The sequence below is a fragment of the Macaca mulatta genome, chromosome 2 (genome assembly GCF_049350105.2).
Source record: "Macaca mulatta isolate MMU2019108-1 chromosome 2, T2T-MMU8v2.0, whole genome shotgun sequence".
NCBI classification, from domain to species: domain Eukaryota; kingdom Metazoa; phylum Chordata; class Mammalia; order Primates; family Cercopithecidae; genus Macaca; species Macaca mulatta.
In genome coordinates, this window is record NC_133407.1 from 115,155,677 (window position 1) to 115,177,633 (window position 21,957).

Consider the following 21,957-nt stretch of genomic DNA (forward strand, 5'->3'; position numbering starts at 1 on the left):
ACAGCCACTTGCCAGGTCCTGACCCTGCAAGCATGTGTGTAAACACACACACACACACACATATGTTCTTGCTTTCCTAGGGCATGACCTTGGAGGGCTCTGAGCTCTTTATTCCTACTCCTCAGTTTTGCTCCCTTGCCTGCCATAATTTCTCTGCCCCTGAAGCCTGCTCTTCTCCAGGAGATAGGAGGGAAATGAGCTAATAGGATTGTGCTGGACCCAGGCTGAAGGATCAGCCACTGTACAGTTCTGCTGGTGGCCCTGGGGCGTGGGGGCTGACAGCGGGTCTCATGGTGGGGTGGAATGGCCCCCTCAGTGGAGGCATGTGGAGGGTGATGGTCAGAGGTCCTCTCTGTCCTTCCCTCTCCTGGCCTCTGGGAGGGCAGAGACCAAGTCTAACCCCTCAGCATGATCCCTGGGTTTCCACAGGGCGTGGCCTGTTTGTTGAAGGAATAGATGAGAGTCCTGCGGTACGATGCCACAGGCAGGGGCCATAGGTGGGTTCCAGTAAGAAAACAGCTAGCTCTGTCCTGGTATCTGGGGCTTCATGGCTTGTCAGAGCTGGTGGTTGTTTTAGGCCTGATCTGGCACAACTCCAGGAGGAAGGAGGTCTGAGGGCCTCCTCCCTTTGCCCAACTCTCACACCCATGCTTTGCTTCCCCAGGTGCCCCCTGATAAGTGCCGATGTGCCGTGGGCAGCATCCTGAGTGAAGGTGAGGAATCGCCCTCCCCTGAACTCATCGACCTCTACCAGAAATTTGGCTTCAAGGTGTTCTCCTTCCCGGCACCCAGCCACGTGGTGACAGCCACCTTCCCCTACACCACCATCCTGTCCATCTGGCTGGCTACCCGCCGTGTCCATCCTGCCTTGGACACCTACATCAAGGTGAGGCACAGGCCTGGGGTGTGTGTGTTGGGGACAGCCAGGCCCCTTGGGTGGAGCTGAGGAGGCCTGCCTAGAATGGGAGGAAGAGGTGGTTTTGGCAGAGCAGCACCCTGGGACCCTCATGGAACAGGTACCTGTGGAGCTAGGAAGATGGGCAGAGGTTGTTGGCATCTCTTTCAGATGCCCAAGATCTTGTGGGAGCCGGAGCATATCCCAAGAGCATGGAGAGCTTGTTCATAAACCTGGTCTGGTTAGTTTGGCTCTCTGGCTTTGACCAAAGACATCCTTAGTGCTTATCCCACACTCTGGCTCAGATGAATGGACAGGCCACTTTATTCTCATCCTGCTGGAGGCCTGCACAGCAAGGACCTGAGGCTCCCAGTGTCTGGGCAGGCCCCAGGTAATCATGTATTGCCCGTGGCCCTGCCTCTGCATGGGCTTATATACCTGCTCCCAGAGGCCAGGGCTGGGGCAGCAGTGGCAGGCTCTGTCTCCTTTACTTCCTGACTTGGTCGCTGGCAATGCTGGCAGCCCAACCTTCCTGGAGGAAGGAGAGCCAGCCACCAGGTCATCTGACAGGAATTTCTGTGTCTACAGAGATATATTTTGTAAAAACATGCCCTGTTACACATCCCTCCTCCCCTAAACGTTTTGTAAACTTGGGTGCTAGGGAAATGACCCCAGTTGGGTTTGGACGTGATTGTTTGTTCATTCATTTAACTTTTATTTATTGTCTGTGTGCCAGGTGCTATAATGGGCACAATGTGAATGAAACATTGGTGCATGAAACAGACATTCACAGTGAGGTGGTGAAGATAGGTAATAAATGTCAGACAAAAATGGGACATGTGCTAGAGAAGGAGAGGGTGAGAAAAGTCAGGGAACCAACTTGGACAGAATGATCAGGGACAGCCTCTCAGAGGAGACAACCTCAAGGCAGAGTCCTACAAGAGCCTTTAGAGAGGAGATAAGAACTTCTAGGCAGAGCTTTGATCTACATGCATCAGGAAGTCACTGCAGTGTTCCAGCCAGGAAAATAACACAGTTGGAGCCACGTCTGTACAAGATGGGCTGTCCCATATCTGGGCAGGGTGGGACTGGACCATAGACCTGGGACCAGGTGGAGATGCTTAGACCTAGGGCTGAGGAATTAGCCTAGGAGGCTGTCATGAATCCCATTGTAAGTGGTGGCAGCTTGGGCAGGCCCAGTGGCTACAGAGATGTGGACAAGGATAGAGATTTACAATCACTTTTGGGATAGAACTGATGGACTTTGGGTGGATTCGCTGTTGGGGAAGGAGAGGCAATGAGGGAGTCACAGAGGGCTCTGCTCCCCTCTGGCCTGGGCAGGTGGGCAAGCGTGTAGTGATGCTTTTCACTGACATGTGGGAAACTGAGGGAGGTCCTGGTTTTGTGGGGAAGGTAGCTATTTGGGCTATGTCAGGGGAGCTGCCTGAGATACATCTAAGTTGGGGGGTGTGGAGTCAGCAATGGTATGTGTGGCCTGGAGTTGAGAAAAGGCTGGGCTGGTGGATATATTTGGGGACATCAGCCTGTTGGCAGTATTTGACCTGGGAGGCTGCCCTGTGCCTCCCAGCCTCTGTGGGGCCAGGTAGGCGATAGACAACCTGTGGCAGCAAAGGCTGCACAGAGGGTATGGCCAGTGTGGCAGGGGTCAGGGAACAGGACAAGAGAGTCAGTGGGAGTGAGAGCCTGGTACACTTGGAGGATCCTTGCAACTTTGTTCACCAAAGCAGCTTGGGGAAAGGGACAGAGTGTTGATGATGGAAATGGGAGCTCAGATGTCCCTGGAGTCTGGTGTTGGGGCTGAGGAATGAATAAATGAGGCCCTGGGTCACCAGCTGTGTCCTTGGTGGTCAAGGACAGGTTTAAAGAATCAGGAGTGAGAAGACCTGGAAAGGGGAGGGCTGTCACAGTGGTAGGGCAGGGGCACAGGGAAAATAGAGGGGAGTTTCCTTTGTGAGCTGGAGGGTGGTGGCCAGAAGGGGTGCTAGGCAGGATGTGCTTGCCTGGCTGCGGTTGGACTGGAGGTGGGGGTGGGCTGGCTGGTGGTGTGGGCAGGAAGGAAGATACCAGTGCCCTAGGCCTGCTTAGTGTGCCACCTCTGGGGAGTCCTCCCCCATTTCACTCAAGGAAGGCCTCTCCAGTCCTGTCGGTGCCATCCTCAGCCTCATGGGCCCGTCTGGAGGGGCACCCCTGGGAAGAGACTTCTTGGGTTCCAGACCTCAGAACAGGACGTGTGGCATGTGGTGTGGTGGCGAGCAACTCAGCCACCAAAGCCTTTTCCTGGCTTCAGGGGTTTATTTTTAGACACCTTTGTCCAAATTTCCCGGCCCCTGACAGTTTCACAAGTTGCCTGGTTTTGACGTCACCTCTTTGATGAAAGCCCTTCCTCCTTCCTCCCCGCTCCCATGGGAGCCTGTCAGCTGTGCTCCTAGAGTGGGGGTTGAGGCAAGAAAGCCAGGGATGTGGGGGAGAGCAAGGGGCTTCTCCCCTGTGAGGCATGCTTGTGTGGGCTTGGCCATCAGCAGGGAAAGTAAGATAGAGACCAGCTGCCCACAGAAGAGGCATGGCCCAAGGTCCTGGGCTTGTATTGGCAGCAGGGTGTGGGGGTTGCCTCTACTCCTGTGTTTAGCCTGACCTTGCGTCTTGGGGAACAAAGCCAGGGGAGAGATGAGGAAGGGGCTAGCTCTGTTTGCTGGTCACAGCCTGCAGTGGACAGGGGTGGCCCTGTGCCTCTCTCAGCCCAGGAGACAGCAAGGAGAGAATATAAGGTTCCCTTCCATCCCTGCCTTCATCTCCCCTGCCCTGGGGTCAGAGAAAGGAGATTACTAATGAGACTGGGTGCTTCTGACTGTAGCACCAACAGCTGACTGCCTTTAGCTGTGTGTGTGTGCATGTGTGTACACCCTTCTTTTTTCTCTCTGGATCTGGGACTGCTGTGAAGGTTCTTCAAATGGAATGACAGCAGCCATCAGCTTTCTGTTTTGGCAGGGGTGAGGGAGGCCAGGAGCCCTGCTGCCAGGAGTTGCGGGGGGAGGATGTGTCAGGCTCACCAGCCTCTCTAGAGGCTGGGTGAGGGGCAGGGGTGAATGGATCTTAGCTTTGGGTTTGAGAGGTGGAGAGCAGCTGCTGTCCTGGGAGTTGCAGATGTGCCTGAGCCTGGGACCAGATTGGTCTCATGGGACAGAGGGACCTGAGACCAACAAACCTGAAGTTCACAGTGAGAGGCCCAAGGAGAAGCACTTGTCAGGACTCTCGGGATTCTGGAAGGGATGGCTGATCTCAGCTTTCCTGGTTTGCATGGCAGCCTCTGGCTCTCTGGCTAGTCTTCCCCAGCTTGGCAGCCTGGCAAACTGCTATAGGAGCTGGAACTCTGCCTTTCTCCATATAAACTGCTAAGGGCCCCCAGGCTGAACACTCATTCCCCAGGAATCCATGGGTACCGTGTGACCATCACTCCATATGGAAGATGCCTCAGCTTTATCAGGCTGCTCCCCTGGAGTCCAAGGAGGTGGCCTCTAGTACAGGAGGAGACCACTCCCCAAGTCCCAGGAAGGGGGTGTCTTCTGGAAGCTGCAGGATGGAACAGAACTTGTTTGAAATTGCAAACCTGCAGAGGAGAGATGGGGCCCAGAGCAATGGGCAGAGGCCCCCAAATTCACCACAGTCTTAATGAGTGTCCAGGGAAGGCTTCGGACACATGGAACAGACCAGGACTGAGGGATGGGCCTGGGAATTCCATGTGTGGGATTGTGTGTGTAAGGTCTCTAGTGCAGTTTGCTCATATCTGTCTGTAGCACTTGGTGGGACAGGCCATTGAGAGTGCTCCACTGGCATAGCCAAGCCCCCATACCTGACTTCTCTCCCAGACCCGTCCAAAATCCTTTTCATAAGTGCCCTTCCCCGTTGTCTCTGATTTCAGGGAGTTTTTAGGGGAGGGTCTTTGTAAAATGGTTTGATCTTCTTCTCCCAAGTTCAGGGTGTTACAGGGCATTGTTCATATAGTGGCTGATTGGCTGGGGAGTGCAGGTGGCCCTGGAGGTCAGACTAATGTCTGACCATCCACCATCAAATTGGAGAAAAGTGTGTGGGGAGGGGTCACCGAGGGGATGTAGTAAGCCTCTGAGGGGAACCTTGGTGGCTGAATTCTGGGACAGCTGAGTTGACTGGGACTGTCTTACCAGGGGCTTAAAGGGGATAAGGCCAGGTGTGGTGGCTCATGCCTGTAATCCCAACACTTTGGGAACCTGAGGCGGGAGGATCACTTGAGCCCAGGAGTTCAAGACCAGCCTGGGCAACATAAGTGAGACCCTGCCTCTAAAAAACAAAAAACAGAAAAAAAAAAATTAGCCAGGCACTTATAGTCCCAGCTACTCAGGAGGCTGAGGTGGGAGGATCGCTTGAGCCTGGGAGGTCAAGGCTGCAGTGAGCCATGATTATGCCACTGCACTCTATCCTGGGTGACAGAGTGAGACTCTGCTCAAAAATAAATAAATAAATGAAGGGGACATGGTGGCTCACACCTGTAATCCTAGCACTTTGGGAGGCTGAGGCAGGTGGATTACTCCAGCTCAGGAGTTTGAGACCAGCCTGGGCAACATGGTGAAACCTCATCTCTACAGAAAAAAAATACAAAAAAATTAGCTGGGCATGGTGGCATGGACCTGTGGTCTCAGCTAGTCGGGAGGCTGAGACAGGAGAATTGCTTGAGCTCAGGAGGCAGAGGCTGCAATGAGCCAAGATCACGCTATCGCACATCAGCTTGGGTAACAGGAGTGAAACCCATCTCAAAAAAATAAAAGTAAAAACATTTAAAAAAAAAAAAAAAGAAGCAAGGAAGGAAGGAAAAGGAAGGAAGCAAGGAAAAGGAAGGAAGTAAAGTAAGGAAGTAAGGCAAGGACCCCAGACCATAGTTCTCAGACTGCTCTGACTGTGCTGAGGTGCCCTGTGGCTATTAGCCTAGGGTGGAGGCTGTACTCAGACCCTTACCTGCTTCACCTGAAGTAGTTCTGCCTGTGCGTTTTACAACCCAGGTGTCTTGAGCTTTTGTTTGGAAGGGAGCTTCTGAGGCTCAACTGGTTTGAAAACCTGTCCTAAGAGAGGTGCAATACTGGGCAGATGCCACCTCCAGTCCCGCCCACTGCATGTCTGTTCTCGATCCTGAGGATGCTGTAACTGCAGTGTGAGTGGATCTGGGAGGCACCAGGGCCCAGCCCTTGTGCAGGTAGGGCAGGGGCTCCAAAGAGACGCACTTGTCTTGAGGGGAGTGTGACTGATTGGAAGCTGGACCCGGAGGGACCCTGGGGAGCTGCAGGTTGGAGTTCTCCTGGGGTGGTGGTGACTGAACTCCTGAGTGGTGATAGCATTATGGGGCAGCCATCTTAGAACTAAGGCCTATGGGCCCCAGCAGGGTGCCTGTGGAAGTGGGTCAGCCTGTTGAGCCGTGGCTGTGAGGAAGCTCGAAATAGCCTGGCCACAGCCTGTGTTCTGTCCAGTGGGAACAGAACCCCTTCTGTTTGTTTCCCCTTAGTCTGCCTCAGTGACCCTGAGGGAGTCAGTGGGTGGGTCTGAGTCCACGCTGGGGTCAAAACACCAGTGCAGAGCAACAAGGCCACGGCAGGGAAAATACTGGTGAGGACGCCACGCATGGTGGCTCACGCCTGTAATCCCAACACTTTGGGAGGCTGAGGTGGCTGGATCACCTGAGGTCAGGAGTTTGAGACCAGTCTGGCCAACACGGTGAAACCCCATCTTTACTAAAAGTACAAAAATCAGCTGGACTTGGTGGCACACGCCTGTAATCTCAGCTACTCAGGAGGCTGAGGCACGAGAATTGCTTGAACCCGGGAGGCAAAGGTTACAGTGAGCTGAGATCACAACACTTCCCAGTGAGCTGAGATCATGACACTGCCCTTCAGCCTGGGTGACAGAGCAAGACTCCATCTCAAAAAAAAAAAAAAAGCAGGTGAGGAAGCCCTAACAGGAATGTGAAATCTGCGGTCATTTCCCTCTTACTGACTGTCACCTTTGCCAGGCTAACGTGGGAGGCTTCCAAACTTTATTTTTAACAAGGGAGGCCCTCTTGGCATCTCAGCTCAGTCACTTATTCAGCAGTTATTTACTGAGGTCTCTTGTGTGTGTCATTGTTCTGTGCATGGAGGAACCAGCTAGGAGGCATGATAGAGTCCTAATCAAAGCCAGCATCCTCATTGTTTTACAGATGGGGAGGCTGAGGCCTAGGGAAGGAAGGTGCCCCAAGGTCAAGGGATGGAGCAGTGGCTGAGTCCAGACTGGGTCCCTTAGGCTGAGGATCGTTCTGATGGCTACATGCCTTTTGCCACTCGTCCTATACATAAGTGGGGCTGGAACCAAGAGGCCGAGGACTTGTCGTCAATTTGGCAGGGCACCATCCCGAGCATATCCCAAATCCACTTGATCTTCTTTCTCCAACCCTGGTAGTCACAGTTGGGGGCTGAGGCTTCAGGTCTAGGAGACTGCTGGGAGAGCCGAGTCTAAGCATAAGAAGAGGCTGTGTACCTGCTTGCCCAGCAGGCACTCACTAGTGCCCTGGGCACAGGAAGCAGCTGCTGCAGGCACCTTATCAGGCCTCATGTCCACACCCTCAGTGAGGCAGAGGCGGTTCTATTCCCAGGCTTCCCTCCCTGGATCTCAAGGGCTGGTTCACCTGCTGGTGCTGCCACCTGCTAAGTGGCCTGTTCTGGCACAGGGAGGAGGGCACTTTTGACAGCATCAGGACCTGGAGCTGAGTGACAATCCTCCAGCACTCTTTCCTCCTCCATCTCCTCCAGCCACAGAGCCTAGCCATGACTGGGGGTGGGGAGGGGAGGGATAGATTCACTGGGAAAGGCAAAACAACCCTTGTAGGGTGGTGGTATTTGGGTTGCACCTATAAGGTGGGCAGTGTTCCCCAGGTGGCAAGGCATGTCAGGCAGAGGTACTGGCTTGGTGGCAGTCATGGCTTGTGTATCCAGTGAGACTGGAGTACAGGAGAGGAGCGAGTTTGGGCCTAAGAGATTAGGCTGGGTCCTGCAGGCACTAGGGAGACACTGATGGCGTCTGAGCAGATGAGTGACAGTATCCAAGCTGGGATTCAGATCAAGTCTCTTGAGTACCTGGGAGATAAGGAGGAAGAGCCAGAGGCCACAGCTAAATTCTGCAAAAGGATAATGCAAGTTAGCAGTAAGTAGCAGTGACTTTTCATTCCCAGATGTCCCCAAGCCAAGAGGCGATCCTCCCACCACATCAGGGCTTGGCTTCCCTGGCCCCCTTAGGGAGCTGCCCTTGGGTGTTGAGGTGTTGAGGGCCAGGCCTCTCCCTTTTGTTGGCCTAGGCACTGGAACCTGCTCCTTAGCCTCTCTGGCTTTACCCCACCTCCCTCCCTTCCCCCAGGAATGAAAGCACAAAGCCAGCCTTTGCTGGGGCGGCGTGGGAGCCACCACTCTCAAAATACCAGCTCGGATATTGTAGCTTGGCAGCCCTGCAGGACCCTGGGGGCTGAAGCTTGTCTGGATGGTGCTGTGGGGTTGGGCTGTCACCAATCCAGAGGGAGCCTTCTTCCCCAGGCAGATGGAATTTACTTATCAAGGAAGAATTCTGTTGCTCTTCTCCAGGAAGCTCAAGATTGGAATTAGGGAGAGGAAAGAGATTCCAAGGAAAGAACTTGCAGTGCACCCCCTCTCCCCCAAGCAGAACAACTTCTCCTTCAGCTGAGCCCTCAGATGAGGAGAGGCTAGCTGTCTAGTTACGCAGGTGGGAAGGAAAGGACTTCCTGAGGAGTGGAGCAGAGGTCAGAGGTACCAGTTGGAGATGAGAAATTCAGGGCCTTTTCCTCTCCCTCTCTTCTGTCCCCTGTCTCCTCTGCATCCCCACTTGCCCACTTGTCCTTCCCCTCTGGCAATTCCTGACTCCTCTGGCTCTCAGGTGCTTGGCTTCACAGCTCCATCTGTACGAGCAGCCTTCCTGCTGCTGGATAATCATCAGCAACCAGTTTGTCAGCTTGTGAGCAGGACAGGGCTCAAGGTCCTTGACTACACAGACAAGCTGCTAAGAGTGCTGGATCTTGGAGAGGGGGTGGGCTGTGGAGCCTGCGATGGTAGGGCCATCATCTGGAAGGCTGTAGCTCTCCTCCCAGATTTGCAAGGGAGAGCGATGGGATCTCAGGGCTGACTCACTCTGTGCTCTAACTGAGCTCTCCTTGGGGTACTCACTCCCGTACTCTCCAACGCTCTGGTCCGGCCACACAAGGGCCCAGGCCCGAGAAGGCCAGAGCAGGGCTGAGCCAGGGTTGTATCTTGGCCCTCTGGGCCTAGAGAAAGGTAAGACTGGGTATGGATGCAGGATTAGGGGCCTCCCAGTCCATCTGGGCACTGAGGTGCTTCAGAGCCTGTGTCCCATGTGCCTGCTTAGAAGGAAACATTATTTCCCCACCCCTCAATACCCCAGACTGCCCTGGTGCTTGACTGCTGCCTAGGCCCTCCTCCACGGGCTGCCCAGGAAGCCAGGGTCTGCGTCGTGCCAGGGAGATGAACAGAGGTGTAAATTGTGTGGCAAGCTGCCGGCTCTGAGGTGAAAATGAAAAGTCTTCAGGCAGTGGCAGCAGCAGGCGCAGCAGGCTGGGGTGCCAGGCACAGCACACCGTCTCCCGCCCCACTCTCCCTCACACCTTCCCCCTTCTGCAGTCTTCCCCAGATTCCCGCCCAGGCCTGGACCTGCCTGCCTGGCTCCTCTGCCATTCCCTGCCTTTCAACACGGGGCTCCCAGACTGGCCCTGGGTTCATCCTAACCCCAAGAGGGCTGTTATATCTCGTTTCCATTATGTTTTCTTTTTTTTTTTTTTTTTGAGATAGAGTCGCATTCTGTCACACAGGTTGGAGTGCGGTGGCACTATCTTGGCTCACTGCAACCTCTGCCTCCCGGGTTCAAGCAATTCTCCTGCCTCAGCCTCCCAAGTAGCTGGGACTACAAGCATCCACCACCATGCCCGGCTAATTTTTATATTTTTAGTAGAGATAGCGTTTCACCATGTTGGCCAGACTGGTCTCAAACTTCTGACCCCAGGTGATCCGCCCGCCTCGGCCTCCCAAAGTGCTGGGATTACAGGTGTGAGCCACCATGCCTGGCCTCCATTATGTTTTCTAATTGGCTGATCTGCTGCACAGAAAAATGGGCTGTGCTTGAGTTACCTTTGTGACTTAATGTTCGTACTAGTCCCTCCATTGAGTCTTTTTGGGTTTTCTGAGTATACAGTTTTCTTATCTTCACATAATGGTGTTTTTATTCATCGTTTCCAGTTCCTCACTTCTTTTGAGATCATCTATTCTAATCTCTTCCTTTCTTTCCCTTTCCTTCCTTTCCTTCCGTCCCTTCCTTTCCTTTCTTCCCTCCCTCCCTCCCTCCCTTCCTTCTTTTTTTTTCTTTTTCTTTTTCTTTTTTGAGAGAGTTTTGCTCTGTTGCCCAGGCTGGAGTGCAGTGGTGCGATCTCAGCTCACTGCACCTCTGTCTCCCGCGTTCAAGCAATTCTGCATCAGCCTCCCAAGTAGCTGGGATTACAGGCACCTGCCACCACACCTGGCTAATTTTTGTATTTTTAGTAGAGTTAAGGTTTCACCGTGTTAGCCAGGCTGGTCTGAAACTCCTGACCTCAAGTAATCCACCCGCCTTGGCCTCCCAAAGTGCTAGGATTACAGGCGTGAGCCACCACGCCTGGCCAAAGAGGGAAAGAGGGAGGGAGCGATAGGCCAAAAGCCTACAGCACCTGGTGTTCCCAGTCTCCCATCCAAGTACTAACTAGACCCGATCCTGCTTAGCTTCTGAGATCAGACAAGATCAGGCGCATTCAGGGTGGTATGGCTGTAGACCCTTTATTTCATACTTGGGCAAATTGAGGGCCAGAGGGAAGCTACCCATTTGTCTAGCCAAGCCAATGCCCTAGGCTCCTGCCTGGGGTGCTCTCTGCCACGTCCTACTTCCTCTCTCTCCCCTCCCTGGCAATCCTGTCTTACTCCCTATCTCCTTTGCCTGCCATTTTCAGAGCTTTGGGCTCTCCTGGTGTGAGAGGAGAGTAGAGAGAGGGGAAGTGCTCACCAGCCCTTCTGCAGGCTCTCCCTGTTGGTGTGGCAAGACCCCAGAGCACCAACAGACAGGTCTAGCTTCTGGGCCAGAGGCTTTGAGGCAGCCTGGTGGGGGTGAGAGGAAAGTTTCTGGGCAGAATAATAACCTGCTACCTTCTAGCTGCAGCCTCTTGCTATACCTCCCCAAAGCATTCACATGCCATGAAGACCAGCTGCCTGAGGGGCCTCCAGGGTCTGAGCCCCCACTTGCAGGGACTGCTGTGTGCAGGCAGGTACATGTCGGTGTCTGTAATTAAAAACGAACATGCATCACTTCGCCCAGCAAGGAGACGCCACCACCTCGGGTGGGATGCAACAGCTGCTTTCTGGCTGTGCAGCTGCCTGGGTGTCCAGCCTGGCACAGAAGGATAGATAGGATTGGGTAGCTCAGGGTGAACAGTAAGGCAAGGCCCAGGGCCCCTCAGCCAGACCTCATGCCTTTCTGGGCCTAGAGCTTAGGTAGGAAATGTGACCCAGTCCTTGGCCCACACGTTGCCTCCTTCTTTTGGGCATTTGCAGCCACCTAATTCTAAGCAAACCTTCAGCCTCTGGGTAGCCTGGGAGTGGGACCCATCATCAGCCTCCATCCTGGGCCTGACCTCTTCTGTCTTCGATTTGCTCCCAACGCCTAGATGAAGCCAGGGCACAGGGTGATGTCCTGAGTACAAAGCACTAAATGAGGATAGTTCAGGTCCTCTCTCATCTCTTTTCTTCCTCTCCCATAATTCAGAAAGACCTGCTGGGGAGGCACTGTGGGTCCTGTGGGGAAACCTTGGCCTGGTGTATCAGTCTTGCCCTGTTGTGGGAGCCCTTAGCTGAATGGGCTAAATGCCTGCACCCTACCCAGGAGACGAACTGAGGCTGAGGTGAGTTGGGAGTGTGTGGCGTGTCCCCAAGGTAGCCGAGGCAGTGGCACTGTGGCAGCCTGTGTGAGGTGGGTGAGCTGCTCCTTCCCTTTTTTACCAGCTCTCCTGAGTGGGTGAGCAGGTGTTGGTGCAGGGTGGGGTGGTGGTAGGGAAGTGCTGGTGTTTGGGGTCTCTTAGAAATTCCTGCATCATGGGTGGTGTCACAAGTCCCCATCTTGTTTCTGCATGTGGAAGACCCAGGTGGGAGGGAAGGCCCACAGGTGTGTCTGAGGGACCGGAACTCTGAATCCAGTTTCTGGCAGTCATTGGCGGCACCTTGGCATGATTCACTGACTTTTGCCTGTTAGGTGGAGAGGAATGTGAACATCTGCAACTTTCCCACCTTGGAAAGAGGCTTTATGGCCTCCTTGGGTCTGTGTGTGGGAGTGAGCTGCTCTGGGCTGTGGGTTTGTCAGATGGCCAGTGGTGTCAGTGGCAGAGCATGTTCTCATGTCCTGGCAATGCTTCCACACACTTCTGGCTGTCTGGGCTGTGGAAGGGGGTGTGCCAGGGGTAGGAGGACCCCAGGCCCACCCAGGCTCTTCACCAGAGGGGCCAGCCCAGTGTGACCTTGAGCTAGTGTCCTTGGCCGTTGGCAGTCTGCTCTCCAAGGGCTCCCTGGGGCTAGCTGAGGGAGAGGCAGCTGGCCTCGCCTTCCTCCAATGATTTTCCAATATTTACTGGCTCATTGACATATTGCCCGGGCCATGGCTCCTACCGCGCAGCAAGGACCTGAGAGCCAGCCCATGGTCACCCTCTCTTCCCTCTGAGGTTGCACCTGACTGGGAGGGAAAGGGCTTGTCCTCTCTGCCTAGTCACTCAGGGACAGAGCATATAGCTCGTCCTGCCCCTCACCCTCTATCCCCAGCCCCCACTAGACTCGTTTTTGCTCAGTGGGCAGAGCATGGAAGGGAGAGCAGTCTCCCAGGAAGGGCCAGGGCCAGCTACAAGCCCCTTCTCTGCCTGTGGGCCTGGCTTATAAGTTTGCTCCTTTGCCTTCTTCCTGCCCCTTCTCTACCCAAGTCTGAATTTTGGTAGGACCTGGTGTTACAATGATTTGGGGCTGAACAGTCAATGGCACTTTAATTAGCTCCATGCCTCCCTCCAGTAGGGAGGAGCAGGGCCCCCAGGTAACAGTGGGTAGGACCAGGCTAGTTTTGGGCCTGAGGCTGCCCCTCCAGGGGTCTGGGAACAGGCTGTAGGACCTGGTGCTCCCTGTGTGGGATGCTGTGAGGAGGGAGAGCTGGGCAGAGAAGGAAGGGCTGTGTGGCAGGGACATGGTTTTCTCTCCATCCGCTGTCTCCCTTGTTCCTCTATTCTCCCCGATGGCTTTGAGATGAAGGCGATGGCAAGGATGGAGGATGCAGTTTCCATGGCAACGGGGCTGTCCACAGCCAGGCAACTTCAGAGCCGGGCTCTCCGGAGGAGGCAGATGCGCAGAACAGCCGCAGACTGCCTCCCGCCTGCCAACAAGGGGGCTGGCAGAGCAGGTGGCACCGGGTGGCAGCCTGGTGCTGCCCAGCCTAGGGGAGAGGGTGGAAAGAGCAGTACTCCCTCTTATCATCTTGTTACTGCCAAGTTCCTCCAGAAGGGAAGCTAGGGAGGTGGCTTGAGTGTTGAGAGGGGTTGGGGTAGGGTCCTTGTTGTCCCTGGAATCTGTGGGTGGACACAGGCTCTGGCCTCTGGGATCTTCCCCAAAGCCAAATGTCTGCTGCTCTTGTGATGGCCACTCAGCTGCTACCCTTTGGACCCTTTGTCCAGAGTGTGAGGATGTTGGTGAAGGCCATGCCCTGACTAAATTCAGGGATCCTTTTCTTCCATCTAGCTACTGGGGAAGGACCTGGATCTTCTTCAGGGGCCTCCCTGCCCCTGGCCTCAGTGACCTGGCCCAGTTTCCTGAGTGGGGCTCAGGTTTGGCAGATGCCTGCCTCTAAGTGCTGGCATTGGAGGGGCCCCAGAGCCTGACAGCTCCTGCTTCCTGACACTGTGATCTTGTTTAGCATCCTCCTGGAGACCAAGGCTGGAGTGGGTATGTGGGTGGGTAGAGAAGCAAAGACAGCCATCTGTGTGTTTAGAAATGGGAGGTGTCAGGGGCATGGACTCTTGAGATGGAGGAAGCCCCAAGGGCACCCAGGTTGGCAAAGAAGATTTGAATCCAACTATTAAAAAATAATGACTTTCCTTCACTGACCTTGGAAGCATCAGGGTTGGGGTGTTCTACTTTGCCGTTGAGCACATGGAGACTTAGGATGAAAGGCTTTGCCTGGATCACCCGTGGAGTCAGAGGCTGAGCCACAACCAGACCTGGGCCAGGCCATCCACCTCCCACGTGGCCTCCTAGATGCACCCTTCCTCCAGCTGGCTGCTGAGGGTACTAGCTAGATAAACCTTTCAGGCTCACTCCCCTTTCCCTTTATCATCCATGGGCTTGCTTTTAACTGTTCTTTGCTTGCTTGCTTTAGTTGAACGAGGTTCCTCAACCCTAGGGTTGGCCAGGCAGGCGGACAAGTGGAGTCCTGGAATGGCTTCTCCTTGCCAGGCAATAAGTTTCTCATTACTGCTAAGTGGAAGGCTCATTTCAGAGCTCATGGTGAGAGCGGGGCGAGTGCTATAAATAGTCATGTTGTGAAGGTTGGCGGGTGAGCAGTGACAGGGCAGGGGCCTTGCAATCATCTTAGTGGGTATTTGTGCTCCGTCGCAGGAAAGGTTGGAGGGCAGACCGTGAGTGAGAAGCACTTGACCCCCTGTTCTGGCTGTCACTGCCCGCCTCAGGGTGGCTCTGGCATGTCTGTGCCCCTCCATACACATCAGAGCACTGGATTCTGTGTCTAGGCAGAGGGAGGTGGAGTGCCTTTTGGAACTTGGGGCCCAAAAGGTGGTACATCAGCCCATTGCGTAATGTCCTGTGCTAGATCTACTTGTCTTACCTGCCCTTCCAGTCCAGGGTCTCCCTCCTCCCCATCAGCTAAAACCCTGGGTTTATACGTGAGGAGGTATGGGAACCACACCTGATAGTCTCAGAGGTTGATATAGATCTGAACTAGCAGGGGAATTAATGGGAGTGGAAGTGGTGTTTAACTGGCCTTGATCCTTGTTCAGGGTCTATAGTAGCATGTCTGCAAGAGCAAGGGCTGGAGGCCTAAGGACTGAGGGTACTGGTCTTCTGATATCTATGGGTCAGTCAGCGTTGTCCAGGGTGGAGAGGAGGTCAGGTCCAGGGGGTCCTGGGATGGAAAGTCTGGCAGGTGAGACTTTGGCTTGGGCACATGGGGTCCCTATCCTGGGGTGATCCAGGGGTGCCAAGCTTTATGGCTCTGTGAGACCAGTGCCTCCTGGAACAGATTTCTGGTCTCAGATGTACACATAAGAGAGCAGTGCCAGGCTCCTGGGTTCTTTTACCGCTTGCCCTAGGGTGTCATCCTCGGTCTTCAGACTATTATTGCACTCTGGACTATGGGGCCCTGCTGTTAGGGTGATCTATGTGTGCCTCCCTCAGCAGGGCTTTGGAACTTGGAAGAGGTTGAGAGGCAGAACCAGCCCCTGGGACGGAATAGGTAATAGACAGTTCTGGGGGCCACCCAGGGACAAGTGAGTCAGGGGCCCTGTAGGGCTCATTTTACCTTTTGCCACTCTCTGACTAGGCACGGAAGCTGTGTGCCTATCCTCGGCTGGAGATCTACCAGGAAGACCAGATCCATTTCATGTGCCCACTGGCACGGCAGGGAGACTTCTATGTGCCTGAGGTGAAGGAGACAGAGCGGAAATGGCGGGGGCTTGTGGAGGCCAGTGATACCCAGGTGGATGGCACAGGTACAGAAGGTGGGGTATGAGGATGGGGCCCTCCTGGAGCTCCTCTCTTCTGGACTCCAGGGGCTTGGTTGAGGAGGCTCCTCCCTCTCTGGGTTGGCACTGTGGGTGTCAGGCTATGCTTGGCAGAGGGAGAAAGGAGACCCACCTACCCGAGGACCCACATGTGGAGTTGCCTATTCCCAGACACATGGATCTACATAGATCTGGATTCACACACATTACCTCCTGGCAACACAGATACAAAGACCCTGCCTGGATTCCCTCCAGATGCAGCAGGAGTACCCTTGGAAACAAAGATCACAGACAACTTGATGTTCATGGGAGGGGGCTGAGGCTGCTCAGGAAAGGAGTCCCTTGGGTGGGGCTCAGCAGGAAGTAAGATTGGCATAGATCTGGAAGGTAAGGAAGGGAGCAAAGTGTTCTCCTGTCCCTCAGTACGGGCCCCACCCAGAGCCAGCTGCTTTCTCCCTGCCAGGGAACAACCAGGGAGCATGCAGAGGGGAGCCAGGAGATCCGTCCCCTGCGCCATCCTCCAGGGCCAGTCCACACTCCTGCTGGCAGCCTCAAGGCCCCAGGTCCAGGCTGGAAGGCTGCTTGCCTGCCCACCTGTCTGCAATGATCTCTGTGACCCCGGGCTGTCTCAGGCACAAGGGGATCTGCTGGGTTACATCCCAGATGGTCCCAGGGGACCTTATCCTTGGCCAACCTGGTGGAATTTGTGACTTCTAGGAGTGGTACAGGGCTGTGGGGAGAGGAACTGTCCCTCCTCCCCTCCTTCTTTAACAGATGATCTGCCCATCCAGTCAACAGCCAAGGTCACCCTAGGGAGATGTGTGTCAGCTAGGGCTGGACAGGAGCAGTCTCTACTCCCTAGGGGCCTGTGTCCAACACAGTTAACTTCATCTGCCACTTAATTACCTCCATGGGGTACAGCTCCCTTCTGCCTGGTAGTGCCCAGCAGACACTCTTCAGTTCCCCTACTGTGGGCACAGGACATGGCACAAGGTCAGCAGGCCCAGGCAGCCTCCAGGGCAGGAAGACAGAGTGCCTTCACTTTCCTGTGACCTCCCTCTGCTGCCAGCCTCCCCCTCCTTGACCCACCCACCCAGCTTCCTTCCCTCCCAAACACTGCCTGCCAGGGACATTGAAGGACTGCTTGGCACCCGCTACAGCTGGCTGCAGCAGCGGCTCCCACATTCCCCAGCTCCTCAGCCTGTTTTCCTCCCCTCCAGCCCGCCCACCCACTCCCTGGTGTTGGGACCAAGGGGTCTGCCCGCCTCTCACAGGGCCTGTCCTGACACCCCAGAGGGACTCGGTGTTTGCCCGCCAGGTGCATGCCACTGACACAGCAGTTGGTGGTGGGTGCATGCAGGGTGTCTGACTGCCCAAGGCTTGGCCTGCCCCTGCCCACCTCCCTGCTGTGGCCCCAGCTTGGGCTGAGAGGTGAAAGGGGGTGATTAGCTGCCTTGTGCCTGTTACTACATTGATGTATTATTTAGCTCCAGAGAGGCGATGAATATTTGATCATCTTGCACTGGCTGTGGGCAGAGTGGGAGGGAGGGATTGGGGTGAAGAGGGTGGACTTCAAATCCCCTGCCTCAGCAGCCCTGGGGATTTAGATAGGGCCCTGCCTTGCCTGGTATCTTCTCCTCAGGGATGCAGGCATGGGACTCTTGGACCTCCTCCTGTGTAGATCTCAGTGGGGCTATAGGGATGCTACTTCCCTGTATTGCTTTTTTTTTTTTTTTTTTTTTTTCTTCTTCTGAGGCAAGGTCTGACCCTATTGCCCATGCTGGAGTGGTGCAGTGGCAAGATCTCAGCTCACTGCAACCTCTGCCTCCCGGGCTTAAGCTGTCCTCCTACCTCAACCTTCTAAGTATCTGGGACAACAGGTGTGCACCACCACGCCTGGCTAATTTTTGTATTTTTTATAGAGATGGTGTTTTGCCATATTGCCCAGGCTGGCCTTGAACTTGTTAGCTCAAGTGATCCTGCCTCAGCCTCCCAAAGTGTTGGGATTCTAGGCATGAGCCACCATGCCTAGCTGGATTCCTTTTTTTTTTTTTTTTCCCCCTAAAGATGGAGTTTTCCTTTTTTGCACAGGCTGGAGTGAAGTGGCATGATCTTGGCTCACTGCAACCTCCGCCTCCTGGGTTCAAGCGATTCTCCTGCCTCAGCTTCCCGAGTAACTGGGATTACAGGTGCCTGCCACCATGCCTGGCTAATTTTTGTATTTTTAGTAGAGATGGGGTTTTGCCATATTGGCCAGGCTGGTCTGGAACTCCTGACCTCATGTGATCCCCCTACCTCAGCCTCCCAAAGTGCTGGGATTACAGGCGTTAGCCACTGTGCCTGGCCTCCAGCTGAATTCCTTTGCTTGAAGTGTATATATGTCCCCAGGGGCTGTCTTCATCTCAGCAGGCTGTCCTGGCCTGAAGGTGGCACCCCTAGGCTCCTTCCTCTGAACACTCCTAGCCTAGGAATTGGGTGGTAGGAGGTAGCATGCTGGGAAGCAGGCACATTCCTGTACCTGGGGTCCCAAGAGAGCCATTGAGTGGGTGGGCAGACAGAACATATAGTTTAATAGGGCCAGGGAGAAACTGTCTCCCTCCTTTGCTCTTTTCAGGCCTGCAGCCCCTAGGGCACTGATCATTATTTAAGGAGCAGTGAGGGCCTGGCATCCTGTCCCCTGGTCAGAAGAAACTACCCAAAACTCATTCCCCCACTTCTCCCCTACCGCCTCATTCACAGGCCCCTGTCCTGGGAGCCACACCTGGGGCCTCAGCAGGAGGGGAGCCCTGAGCCAGCAGCCTGGGCTTCTAGGACTTACCTCACCTCTGCCAGTAGCACCCAGAGGGCATATTCTGGGGGCTGAGTGGGTAGTAGGGGTAGGGAGAGACCCCAAATTCCCCCACCTCCTAATTCTCCCACCCCTAACCTAGGCCCCAGCTGAGGCTCAAGAAAAGCCCCAGGCTGAGTCCAGGTGCCAGGCAGACCCCAGCTGCACCTAGCTTGGCTCCAGCACCATGGAGACAGCGACTGGGGAAGCTGGCCCACCCCTCACCTGTGATGTTTGACAGCTGACCCTCTCCCCATCACACATGAAGGGTAGCAGATCCACTCTGTCCCAGTCTGGATTCCTGCACACAGCAGGCCTGAGCCCTGTGTTCCTCCTTGCTACCCCAGCCTGCATTCAGTGCCTCTGATCCAGGGAGATGAACCCAGGGGTTGTTCCTGGACAGGGCAGATGAAGGGGCTGCTTGTTTGGAGGATGTATTGGGGGTGGAAGGAACAGGTTAGAAGGGGTTTGGGCCATCAGCCTGGCTCAGCACTGGTTTGGGGCACCCCAACCACCAGCAGAGTGCTCTCATCATCCGCTTTTGCTATCTTGTGGTTCAGGAAGCACCAGTCGTTGGGGGTGGGGTGGGTAAGGGTTTCTCAGGGTCGGCCCAGGCATAGGGAGAGAAAGCCAACATGTTTTATCCCAACACCCTCCTCCTTGCAGCTGGTTGAGTGTTTCTCAGGCCTTCTCCATCCTGCTCATACTTCAGCTCCCCCCTCAAGTGGGGACTTGGTGTGGGCCAGAGGCAGGGGCCTGCTGACTCCCTGGATGCTGCTCCTGGGAACCCTGCATGGGGGAGGGCTGCAGAGGGGCCTCCTGCTGTATTCTGCAGTCCTCATGCCCTTGGGTGATGTTCTGTAGCTGGCCCTGGATACATCTCTCTCCAAGCTTGAAATGGGGTTGGGGGAAGGTGGAGGGGACACTACTTGGGTCTCTTTGTTCTATCTCAGCTCCTCACCTCAGGGCTGAGTGGCCCTTAATAAATGTAGGGGGAAGGGCAGCAGGCTGTGTGGAAGTGCAGGGAGCTGAGGCTAATTCAGGGTGGGGAGAGGAGTGCACAGCTACCTCCTCCCTCCCTCCCCGCTCTTTCCCTCTGCCCTGTCTGTGCAGCCCCAGTCAGGGTAGAAGACAGAGGGCAGCTGGAGTGAGCCCCCTGAGCCCAGGAGGCTGCATTATTCATGAGTGCACTGTGTGCTGAGTTGCCTCTCCCTGGAGGAGAGGGTGGGGTGGTCCTGGCTAACCTGTGCTCCCTTTTCCTGGCCATAGGAGCTGACACAATGAGTGACACGAGTTCTGTAAGCTTGGAGGTGAGCCCTGGCAGCCGGGAGACTTCAGTTGCTACACTGTCACCTGGGGCGAGCAGCCGTGGCTGGGATGATGGTGACACCCGCAGCGAGCACAGCTACAGCGAGTCAGGCGCCAGCGGCTCCTCTTTTGAGGAGCTGGACCTGGAGGGTGAGGGGCCCTTAGGGGAGTCACGGCTGGAACCTGAGACTGAGCCCCTGGGGACTACCAAGTGGCCCTGGGAGCCCAGTGCTCCTGAGAAGGGCAAGGAGTAACCCGTGACCTGCACCCTCCTGCAGTGCAGTTGCTGAGGAACTGAGCAGACTCTCCAGCAGACTCTCCAGCCTTCTTCCTCCTTCCTTTGGGGGAGGAGGGGTTCCTGAGGGACCTGACTTCCCCTGCTCCAGGCCTCTTGCTACGCCTTCTCCTCACTGCCCTTTAGGCTCCCAGGGCCAAAGGAGCCAGGGACTATTTTCTGCATCAGCACCCAGGGCTGCCGCCCCTGTTGTGTCTTTTTTTCAGACTCACATCGGAGCTTCCAGGACCCACAATAAAGCCAATGATTTACTTGTTTCACCTGGATTTGGGTTGTGTATTTGTTTGTTAGTTCTGCCTTGGTTGGGGGTGGCGGGGAGTGGCTGTACAGATAGGCTGGGAGTGGGAAGGAGCCTCCCCTCCCCAGGACAAAGAACAGAGGGAACATGGCAGGTACCCTGGGGTCGGGGGAGGAGGGGTGTTAGAGATCCTCCACCTCCTACTCTGTGACCCCAGTGGCCAGCTGCCCCCCCACTGCAGTTGCCAGAGAGCAAGCAGAGCCTGGCTTGGGTGAGAGCTGAGCATGGGGTACCCTCCAGGGTTCAGGAGTGGGGAGCTCACAGCCTGTCTTCGTCTGCCTCCAAGGGATGCCTTTGTGTCTGTAGCTCTAGTGTGCCTGCACGCTGGTACTTCCCCAGTAGGCGAGGCTGCCCCACTGTGCCTACCAGTGTCTGTGTACCTGTGTGTGTGCATGTGCCCCCATGCTCATGCATTTGGCTCTGTATAACCACGGATGGGGCTGCTTGGGTAAAGCTGTGCCCAGGTGAGCATCAGGGTATGATTGTACCTGAGCGTGGCTGAGTCTGTGTGGATGGCTGTGTGCCTGTGTGTGTGTGTGTGTGTGTGTGTGTGTGTATTGCTGTGCTTTGTGTCTGTGTATGGTTGTATTATAGGAGCATGTGAGGCCATCTAACAGCATCTCTATGGGGTCTTTGTTCATATAGAACTGTGTGTGGCTGTGTGTGTAACTGTGTGTGTGGTGATGTTCATGACATTCATGTATAAAGCTATGTGTTTTGCTGTGTCCACATATAAAAGCTATGGCTCTGTGCAGCCGTGTATCCATAATTATGGCGATGTATGTGTGGACATGTTTTGGTGTACAGCTATTTGTGGCATGTCTGTGTGAGCAGCTGTATATATGTGGCTGTGTCCACATGTGCAGCCATGTGTAGACATGGTCACATGTTCTTAGGGGCAGGGGTGTGCCCATGTGTATTATTGCTGTCTACAAGTATAGCTGTGTGTGGTTGCATGTTTACATGTACTGTGTATGTGGCCATGTCCACATGTACAACTGTGTGTAAGGCTAGGTGTATGTCCTCATCTGTGTGCACACAGCTGGGAGTAGTGGCTGCCTAGCTGTGTGTAACTGTGTGTCCATGAGCTGTGACTGTGCAGCTTGTTTGCTGCAGGCCACATCATGGGCTTTTCTGGCTGGTGCTGTACATAGCCATATCTGTGTTTACAGCCCTGTGCCTTTTGTGAGGCTGACTTGTAGAGCTGGTTGGGAGTGTGGCTAGAAGGAGTGTGTGACTCCTCACCTCAGCACCCTCCTGCTGTCAACAGAGGCCTGGCCCATTGCTCACCTACCCCAGGGAGCGGTTGCTCTTCAACAGCCAGAGAGGGTGAGAGCAGCCGGTGGCAGAGTTGGAGGTAGAAGACAGCATGTCTGTCTCCCACTGCCACCTTGTCTCCTGTTAGTGATGGGGCTTGTGTTTGTTTGGGTTTGATGTGTCTGTTTTGTTTCAAAGCTGTGTT

General features: G+C 54.9%; 1 protein-coding gene and 1 pseudogene across 12 annotated transcripts in view; one reads left to right on the forward strand and one right to left on the reverse strand.

Annotated features, from left to right (window-relative positions):
* TEX264 (testis expressed 264, ER-phagy receptor) overlaps positions 1–20,463 on the forward strand; it is a 32,921-nt gene extending 12,458 nt beyond the window's left edge. For 10 of the 12 annotated variants that reach the window (XM_028843162.2, XM_077990294.1, XM_077990293.1 and 7 more), the window contains 3 exons: positions 665–886; positions 15,587–15,755; positions 19,864–20,463. In XM_028843162.2, the coding sequence (XP_028698995.1) occupies positions 665–886; positions 15,587–15,755; positions 19,864–20,156 (684 nt within the window). In that variant the 3' untranslated portion in view covers positions 20,157–20,463. 12 annotated transcript variants of the gene reach the window in all.
* Positions 10,674–10,788, reverse strand: LOC114676650 (5S ribosomal RNA; annotated as a pseudogene).
* Positions 20,464–21,957: the final 1,494 nt, after the last annotated feature.